The sequence below is a fragment of the Azolla caroliniana genome, unplaced genomic scaffold (genome assembly GCF_043228905.1).
Source record: "Azolla caroliniana isolate FFs.n. ecotype wild unplaced genomic scaffold, voAzoCaro1.0.p SCAF_2, whole genome shotgun sequence".
In the NCBI taxonomy this organism is placed as follows: Eukaryota; Viridiplantae; Streptophyta; class Polypodiopsida; order Salviniales; family Salviniaceae; genus Azolla; species Azolla caroliniana.
The window spans coordinates 22,651,018-22,661,631 of record NW_028230437.1 but is presented as its reverse complement, the minus strand read 5'-3'; the positions used below and the strand labels follow the sequence as shown (position 1 = coordinate 22,661,631).

Here is a 10,614-nt window from a genome sequence, read left to right as displayed (position 1 = left end):
AAACATATTAGAATGTATAGAGTGTGTTGTAGCTTGTGAGTATAAGCGGGCCTTGAATATCCTTTGCTCCAATTTACTTCAACTTTTCCTGTTAGTAGTAAATCTTTACGCAGATTATGTGCGTGTAGTCTTTTTAAGTCAAAATGGATTAATATGGGAACAATTTCTTTTGGATTCACTTCTCCGTCAAAAATTGGTGTAAAATGTACGTAAAAATGGGCGTGATATGTATTCACAACAGGTTCTACAATCAAAGACTTTCCATTTTAAGCTAGTTTATAGTTCAAAGAAGTAACTAGACAAGGAGAGTTTAAATGTCACTTGCTCACAAACAATTAACAATAGGCAACGGTTCGGTTCGGTTCGGTTTGAGAGGGTTCAAACCGAACCGTTAAAATTTAAAAAAACCTAAACCGAACCACGAAACCGTTAAACCGTAAAAACCGCGGTTTCGTGGTTCGGTTTCAGTTTTCAACATAGGTCAAATTTCTAATTTTTTAAAATTTATAATATTTCATTTTTTTAAAATTTTAAAATTTTAAAGATGATCCTAAAATGTGAGAATAAGGTCTAAAAATGAAAAGATTGTTTAAAAACATTTTTTAATTTTTTAAGATTTGTTTTAATTTTTTTTAATTTTTAAAAAAACCGTATAACCGTTTAAACCGCGGTTTTTGACAGTTGAAATCGAACTGAATCGTTAACCCGCGGTTTAGTGGTTCAATTCAGTTCGAACCGTTGCCGATTGTTACAAACAATGAAGATAAGCCAGAATATAATTTAGTAATCACTCAATTACCTTGATTTGTTGATAACTTTATGAAATAAACTGATCTTAGAGTGTAGTACATGCTTATGATGTTTATGCATTGCGCAAAGTTTATGTTTAATCAATTATTAGACAATGTTGATGTTTGATCAATCATCACATACCAAACTTGTTGCAATCGATGGGGTTCAATTCAATTGTCAACATTATAAGCGACAAACAATGTGCAACACATAGTCTCATTACAGTCAGACTATGACGCAAGGTTATGATGCATAGCCATCGTGCACACATTCATGGAATCAATAAGTGATCACAGTTTCAATGTATAGTCTAGTTGCTATCAAACTATTGAGTGAGGTTACAATGTGTAGCCATCATGCGCACATTCATGGCATCAATAAGTGTTGACAAGTTATAGCACGCACTATCGGTACTATCAGACTATTGAGTAAGGTCACAATATGTAGCCATCCATCATCATGCACACATTCGTGGCATCAATAAGTGATGACAATTTTCTTCCACACAAGTAATGCATAGATGAAGAGTTGTAAGTATTTCATAGTTTTCCCACCTTCAGAGTCAAGACCGACAGTATACAATAGACTAATGCGTAAGTGAGACAAATGATTTTACAGATTATTTAACGAGACTATGTCGTCTGATGTTGGAACACCATGATCCGATGTGAGCATGCATTAGCCACGACTTATTACCGTTTGCTGTGAATCCATTTATCGAATCTCATAGTACTCTTCTTGATATTGAAGGCCCGAGGATCTATAGTATCTACCTATTTACAAAGATCTAAACAAGGCATTAACAAGGCATTATCTGGAGTCTTGGACAACATAATGTGATGCATTGACTCTCTACATTCATTGTAAATTCAATGCCATGGTTAAATTGTAGATAGGAATGTGTGTGTGTGTGTGTGTCACTCTAGAGAGAGAGAGAGAGCAATCACATTGATTTGCAAAGAGGACATTTGAAAGAGTTGGAAGAACAATACAAGACAAATATGTTCTGGGGGTGGTCACTTTCGTAAATTTCCTAAACACAGGACTCAATAAACAAAAGAAAAGGAGGCATTTAATAAAAAGCTTAATTTGAAGAAAGAAAAAAGGTTAAAAAATAATAAAAAATTAATTTGGTTAAATACTAATAATAATAAGGGGGGGGTAGGGTAATAAATGGTTTAGCTCGTACGAAGAGGATACGTGGGGCGAGTGTTTGGTAGATAAGGTGGCGGGGGGGATGGATGTCCACTTCACTCGCTTTTTTTTTTGTCCGGACAGTCAGAGCCCCACCAGTGTGAAAACGGACACCTACGACGGTACAGAAGAAACAGGTGACACGTGTGTGGACCTGGCGCTTTTTTTCTTTTTTCTTTAATAAAAAATAAAAAGCACCAAAAAATCTGAGTCCCCGGCTGCCACGTCGACAAGCCGGCGCGCGCCTACCTTCGACTTTTCATTTCTTCTTTACTCATCAGATATTTTATTTTATTAACGAAGAAGCGCAGTTTCTTTTTTCTTTTTTTAAAAAAGGAAAATGTTTAGAAATATTAATAATTTATTTCCTTGGGGTTGTTGTTTTGGTACGTGTCCTGGATCTTCGCCCGCCGTCAGCCGTTGATTTGGACAGCACATCCGATGGTGACGTGTCCAAGATTTGCTTCCTCTTCTTCTTCTTCTTTTTCGCCCTCCCCCCATATATACATACATATCTGATACACACAATCTTAATCTTTTTATTTTTACTAATTAATTAATTAATTAGGGTTGGCTTTGGTTTTTTACCCCTCCCCAATTTATGGCCACTTCTATCTATAAGGGACCTTCTTTTGACCACCAAACGAATAAACCAGTCAAGGAAATTAATACCATATTATTATGCATGCTCATCCACACACACACACACACTCTCTCTCTCTCTCTCTCTCCACAACACATAGTTTGTTCGAGAGAGCCCGAGTTCGTTCCTCGATAGGGTAAACACATAGTTTGTTCGAGAGAGCCCGAGTTCGTTCCTCGCTATACCCTATCGGTTCCAATCCCATTCAAAATATATCGTATATCAACGTTAATAATAAATATGTATACCTACCCCACTCCATCTCTTTAAACAAGTTGCCTTTATTTACATATTCTCTCCTTCTAAACTTTTGCTCGGCTCTCTTTGTCCTCTTTGGAGTGGTGACGACCCATCAAGCAAAATATAGTACAATCAGGATGAGGTGTATCTTGGGGATTTGGGATGGGTCAACAATGAGCGAATTCACCTTTCTTTATATCTATCTATTCATTGTTTGTTAATTCTCATAAAGTAGCGAACAAATTGTACAATGTTGATGCTTTTGCTCTCATTAGGCCACACTGGCCTTCTTAGAGTTGTTGAGATACTTCTCCTTCTTCCTTATTCCTCGTAATTTTCACTTTAACTCAAGATCTTTTTTTCTTGTGATCAACTTACCTTAGTGGTAGTCTACCAAACAAGTTTTTGGGTGTCCAACTTTCACACATATTACCATATATTTTCCTAATGTTTACTCGATGCCATTGGGGAATGTAAGAGTTAAATGCATGACCTTCTACTTTTCAATGGACAATCTTACCAATTGAACTACAACCGTCTCTCTCTCTCTCTCTCTCTCTCTCTCTCGCTCTCTCTCATCACACAAATATATACTTGTGTGTGGAAAACGTTATACTTTTACTATGAATGATTTAGTGCTCTCTCTCACACCTTCCAACAAAAAGGTCTCCATCCCATATCCATGTTGTGTTGTCTAATCTCACTTCTCCGCCTATCAACTTGTTGTATTCACACCTTTCCTTAGATGTGTGCTTTATTGGTGAGCCACAAGCCACAACACCAGATTCACTTACGCATTCCAAGGAAAGTAGGCCACCTTTCCAATAGGTAAAATGACACTTTCCTGTGCGTGCGCACATCTTTGTGTCCCTTCTTTTCATTTTCTACGCATTGCATGAATAAGCTATAATCTGCGACAATGAGTACAAGATAGAAGTTCTCTTAAAACATACGCTCTATATGTGTCTCTCTGTATCTATACACATGCACACATGATATAGCTGATTGATTTGTAGGTCCCTAGACACTCTTTTTCTTGCTTCTAAGAAAACCACACACCCAAAAGGCTCGCATCCCTCCTATGGGGACCAAGTTTTTCCTAGAATTTTGTTAGGAAACCAACCATTTATGTACCAATCTATTATAATCAAGGATAACCCACGAGCATGGTGGAAAGGAAAGCGTGGTGGCCTTTTATTAACATTGAGGGCATTGATGATTGGTAAAACTAGATCAAATTATATCATAATGTTAGTGACCAATAAAAAATAAATTGGGATCCATCTTTTTTCTCAAGCAACCCAACCACCAAGCATTGATAATTTCGTTCACACAAATGTTTTATTGGGGAAATTTCCATTTCAAGTACTGACTAAACCATGAGAACACAAATCATGGGCTCATGGGTCTTGTCAGTCACAACCCAAAGCTATGAAGAAGAGCTTTGTAATTAGACAACATTGTGAAGGGCAAATACAAGCTTGTGTTCCATAGAGACCAAATCGTAAACCGATAATAGGTTCAATCATATTCCAATCCAACAACTAATGCTTTACCATAGATGGTTGTTGTATCCTTAGCTCACTTGTCACCTATTACAATATGAATAATAGGTTGTCTTTAGCCCTTGATTCAGAGGTTGTATGGCTTCCCTCTTGTTGCTTATAATGCACGGACTCTACTCAATGATTTTATTTTGAGCATCTATATATATGGATAAGGGTTTTTACATATAACTACAACAATGTCATTATATAACAGCTTGCTTGCATTTCAATCATTCAAGAGACAATTTACTCATATATGACCCATATATGGCAAAACGTGGAATACATATGGATTTAGTTTGCTTTATACAGTGTCAATTCTTTTTTACCTCATATGGAATGTGTTATATGTATCCAGTGTACTTGCAATCCTAACAACGATGATAAACAATTAATATAGCTATTTTCTTAAAAATCTAACATGCCTTTAGCTATTGGTCATTGCTTGATACTTCATGGTTATTCATAAGTCGTAGTAAGATTCGCCCCAAATAAGGCACAATAGAAGTATTTTCTTAAAGTTCAAAATGGACATTTTACCTTGAATTGCGTAGGAATTATGGTTCAATTGGACTTCTAAATTTAACAAAGCACAACATTCCCCACTTATCTTACGATTGGTTTGACTCCAATTATTACATCATGATCTAAGTTGTTTAAGAGTTAATGGGTTGCATATTATAGGACAAATTATGGATATGAGAAAGGTATTAGGATCGAATGTCAAAGAACGCACACACTCATCGCGAAAATTCCACAAGGTGACTATATCACATTATGTTCATTCCTTGCAAGGATGGTTACGTTGGAATCCCTCAACCTCTTTCCTACACAATTCTAGCTTTCCAAGTACATCGTTCTTAGTGGGGTCACGTGTTTTTTTATGGATTGACAAATCTTGCGGAATGAAATATTGTTATTGGGATTAGTATGAGATTTTATTTTCCTATCCTAACTTCTTTGACATGTTTTATTTTATTAGTAAATTTAGAATTGGGGGACTTTTCAAATTCTTATAAGCATGACATTGCTTCTAAAAATGCCTACATGTAGACGACATCCACATGTATGGTAAAGAGAATTAGCATGAAATGTAATATTAATGGGGGAATATCCAATATATGTATGTATGTATGTAGTATGTACACACATATGCACACACATATTATGGAAATGAACACGAGATGAAAGGCGTCATATTGGAAATAAGCATCTTTCAATTGCTAAGAACCTATATGAAGTTTGATAAGAAGCAAATATTGATTAATGTTAAGAAATGAGATGGTCTTCAACTAAGCAATCTAAGGAAAATCTTCGCAATGATAATGGAGACCCGATTCTTTGAGTTAACATATTGAAGTGATTAGTTAAGTGAGCAACACTTTATGCCCAAAAGTCACACTTAATGAACTAATGAGCCTTTTAAAAGTAGGGCGCTAGTAAAATCACGAGCTTCTAAAACGAAGGTTCAAATGATTGATGTGGTCTCATGTATCAAAAATTTACTATAACAATTATTATGCTTAATGAGTTGGCAATTGTTATTATGAATGATACGTCATTACGACTCAAGTTTATTTTTTGATGACATCCTCCAAAACAATTTAAACCTAGTCAAGGAATGGCCGAATAGTCAAATATTGAACGTCCTACCAACAAGATAGCATTGTTCCAATTGCATCATTCCATATCATCGAAAGCTTTGATTCAAAGACAGAAAGTCAGGCAATGAGAAGCTTTATTATCCTCTTTATTGATGCAACTCCCATATATTACACTTGAAACATTTCTCAACAACATTGTCAACTAAGTTGTAGGAACCACCGATTCGACTTTGCAAATGTACCACTATTTGTATAATGTGATGGAATATGAGTGGACATGAGAAATAAGGGCAAGGTGGGGAATCAATGTCCACAAACATGTTGAATAATTATTATATGAACATCTCTTGTCCCCAGGGGTGGTAGGATGAACCTTTTGGAAAGAGGAGGAGATATTTTATATCCTTTGATGTTGCGAGATAGTGTGCATGAAAAGGCCCTCAATCAATTGCCGATTGGAAATTTATTATCTACCGAGGGAACAAAATCGAATATAAATAATTTAAATTTGTACGAAATGCATATACATATATTCGTGCAGTGCATGCAAAGAAAAGTCGACTAATCAATAATGATATTTCACAACCACTCTTGCAAGGGAGGGGGAGGTGGGCCCATAGTGAGAACAAGTTATGAAACACTACATTGTCTATGAATATGAATCACAACTTGGCCACTAAAGATTAGTTTAATTGAATTGAATTTGAATCATAAATATTGCCCTCAAATGTTTTTTTGGGGGGGGAGGTTGCACGCACCACAAGTTTTCCACAATTTAACGATGAAGTATATGGCTGGCAGGAGGTGGCCATGTTTAATTAGTGTGGGGGAACGAGAGGGGACCACTGACCCCCATTGGAATTGGGATGAGACTTCTGATTGTAATGAATAGGGTGTAGGGTAGGTTGCAGATGGAGCACACATTGCTCACAGTTTAACGGCATGGGATTGGATGAAAACCCCGATCAATCAACACTGAATGCAAACAAGAAAGAGGATATCGGGCCAACAACGAAGAAGAAAAATACGTGAGAGAGTCTCTCTACAATTGCTCACATTTGTTTGGATCAAGAGGAAAGGTTTCAATTGGGTGTTTGGGGGGGGTTGGTTGGGTGGGTGGGTCTTGGAAGCTTCGTCAAAGTGTTTTCTTTCGTAAGGAAAGGGCCATTTATTGTTGAGGGAAAAAAAAACAAAGAGAGAAGAGGGGGGGCCATTTTTGTAAATAACTAAGGGAGACCGACACGGATGACGTGGACTCGCTGACGTGGAGGGAGCGAGGAGGGATGGGGGGGGGGCGGAAACCAGTTAAAAAGAAAGAGTAAAAAAAAAAACAGAAAAATAAATAAATAAAAAGTAAATATAAAAAAGGATGGGGTCATGTGGCCACTCTCTCTCTCTCTCCTTCTTTCTCTCTCCTCTCTCTACATCTTGTACGAATACACTGCTGACTTGCTCTTCTCAATAGATCAGCGGAAAAGGAATTTCCTCTCTCTTCATTTCATTTTCTTTATTAATCTGGTAAAAACAGGATAGTTATTATTCTCTCTCTCTCTCGCCTTTTTGTCTCTCCCCTCGATTTGACGAGAAAGAACCAAGACTCTCTCTCTTCTCTCTCTCTCTCTCTCTCTCTCTCTCTCTCCTTTCTGTCTGTCTGTCTGTGTTTCTTCTGTCGCCACATCAGAAAGCTTTATAATGCCATAGCCAAATCTGAATTTCAAACATATCAATCAATCCACATTTCCGTTCAATCCTACTTCCCTCTTGCCCCTCCCTTCCACCTCCTCCCATGGCCTCCACTGATCATCTGATCGTCCAACCTCTGGAATCTCTCTCCACGCCTTCCTCCTGCAAGAAACGACCTAATCCCCATCTCCATATCTTCGATCTCCTCCCCCCTTCCCCTAAACGCCACACCTCCTCATCTTCAGAATATCCATCCGCTTCTCCCGTTTCCTCCTCTTCTTCTTCCACCTCCACTTCTCCTTCTCCTTCTCCCTCTTCTTCGAGTTCCTGTGCCTTCTCATCCGCGTCCTCCTTCCAACTTTTCGACGAGTGCCTCTCTGAATTAGACGCTTCATGTCTCGTCGAATTGGACGAAACCGATCCCAATATGTCTTCCACTCAGCAGGAGCTTCTCTCTGAGATGATGAAAACACTCGAGAAGGTTCTTGAAGATGGAAACCTCCAGAAATCTGCGGAAACGGAGCCAGCGGTAGACTTAACCACTCCTCTATCTCCAAGTCCATCGCCACTCTCTAGGTCGACCGTTTTCGGTATGGACAATAATACCGAGGAGAACCAGAAAGCAGTGGAAAATCAAAGTTGCGAACTTGCTCAAAGCTCCACTTTCTCTGAATACAGAGGCGCAGATATGGCTTGTGCAGATTTTCCTTTTGCTTCCTGCAGTAATCCTACTCCTAGTCTTGTAGGTAATTCATCGGAGGAATTATGTTCCTCGTCTCCTGATTGCCTGGAGCTCTCGGCGCTTCCATCTGAGGAAGGTAGGGGTAGCGAAATACCAAATCTCCCTCATCTTTCAAGGCTCTCTACTGAAGAACATGATTGCTTGACTTCCGATGTCGCTGAAGGTAACTCCGAAATCGACAGACGTTCCCCCAGTCACTTCTCGGAGAGTATCGTTCATGGGGAAATCGAAGGCGACCTGCTTGATGAAGCGTTTGGTCATTCTGAAGAAGCGCATGATACGGCATCCAGTGAAGCCTGTGACGAACTCCTGCGGGATCTACTTGCAGAGGCCACTGGAAGCGATTTAATTTCAGCTGGTCCTTCTGCAACCGCAGCCTTTACATACGGTACTTCTGGTCATGGAATAGAAGTGGATGAATGGCCACTGCTATTCGATAACGAAGGTACTGACCCCGCTGGTTCTTCAGAATCTGATAACCACGCCTTAGAAGGCTGTTCCTTCGGCTATGAGGAGGATGAATCTTCCCGGGATGTTCTATACAATCCCCACGAAACATCTCTTTTCTGAACGATTAAGCGAAACATTTATCATTTTGCTCAGGGACGAAATATTTTGAACAATTAACCAAAGTGATGAGAATCCGGGGAAGGTTAAAAAGTTGTTTATTTACGCCTCGATGTTAACCTTCATAAAGAGGCCGTCTGATAAATATGATTAGGCGGACTGAAGGAAATGGCTATCCCTTATGTTTTGATAGTGAAATCTGTTTACTGTGAAGACAGTCACAGTGATGACGATTCCCTGTTGTTTTGAGAGATCGATGGGAACATTAATGTAAATTTCTACCCTCACAATTTTATTACGTTAATCTCCATATCATGTAGCCTTCCTGTTTCGTCGTTTCATACCATAAGCCTTCTAACTGTGTGGCCTCAATACGCAACCATGACTCGCTACAGTCTGATCCGTTCATTCTACAACTCTCTTGTTGCACTGCAGACATGTCTGTGTTCTCCTGTGTTCACTCTATTCGGGGGCTATGTCCGATTATTATTGAATAGTGGTGTCAGTTTGTACATCTATGTTAGGTCTGATTGTGTACATGTAATGTTTCAGTCTTCTCTGCGAAAGCGGATTTAGGTAGTGCAGCTGAAGTAATACGATTTAATCTCGTGTATGTAATCCTTCCCTCGAATTTTACACTAGCAGAAAGGTTTTCTCCTAAAATGGTATTTTGTGGAGACATTTGCTGTGCTAATGGAAGTTTAATCATCGCCTCCATACAGTATTATCGAATCACGACAACGAATTAACTTTGTCTGCACGATTTTAACTGGCATATATCGAATGGAATTTAGATATGCTTCGTTGATGCGTCGAATCGTGTCCAAAAGAAAGGTTGTTTTGGCCTGCCTGATATGATGGCAACTTTAGGGTCGTTAATTAAGTAAATCCTATAATTAAAGGTATAGGTTGGGTTTTATATTAGTGCAAGGCTTAACGAGAACATGTATTCCTTCAAATGGTCCCTTTGTCTTCTTAATGAAGGATACAATTGAATAGAATAAATGGTTAGTTTGGAACTGGTTTGAGATCTGGGTCATTATATCGTTGGTAGTTCGCTAGAAAGAATTTATGCAATGTAAGTAGTCCTTATATTGTACTATTCGAGATCTTGGTTTTTATATCCTGGGTAGTTTACTAGAAAGAATTTTATGCAATGTATGTTGTCCTTGTATTGTACTATTCTTTGAGCGATGGGAGAGTGGGGCCATTTATCAGATACTTGGGCAAAGGGTCACCGGGCATGTCCATGGTAACATAACATTATATAGAGTAATTTGCCAAGTGCAATTAACACGGGTGGAAGCATTGTAAAGAGTAATTTTCCAATTACAATTACTAGGGTTGGAAGATTTCGCTCATTAACTGAATAGGAAATCTTTGCCCATTATAATGAACTTTCCTACATTGTCCTTCATAATGTACACTTGAATAAAGAGGGACAATTTTTACATGTTGGCATACATTTGTGTGGGATATTGATGCCCTAGTTGGTTGTGGTAGTCTATGATGTCCCTAGTTATTATGTTTTCACAAACAAAACCATTGTGTTCCTACGTGACAAATGAACAGTCAACATTCGCCACTGTATTGACTGATATG

General features: G+C 38.4%; 1 protein-coding gene across 1 annotated transcript; it reads left to right on the top strand.

The window, feature by feature from the left end:
* Positions 1-7,752: 7,752 nt before the first annotated feature.
* On the top strand, positions 7,753-9,342 carry LOC147867632 (uncharacterized). The gene has a single exon (XM_087315416.1). The coding sequence runs from the start codon at positions 7,807-7,809 to the stop codon at positions 9,013-9,015; it is 1,209 nt and encodes a 402-aa protein (XP_087171542.1). The 5' UTR covers positions 7,753-7,806; the 3' UTR covers positions 9,016-9,342.
* Positions 9,343-10,614: the final 1,272 nt, after the last annotated feature.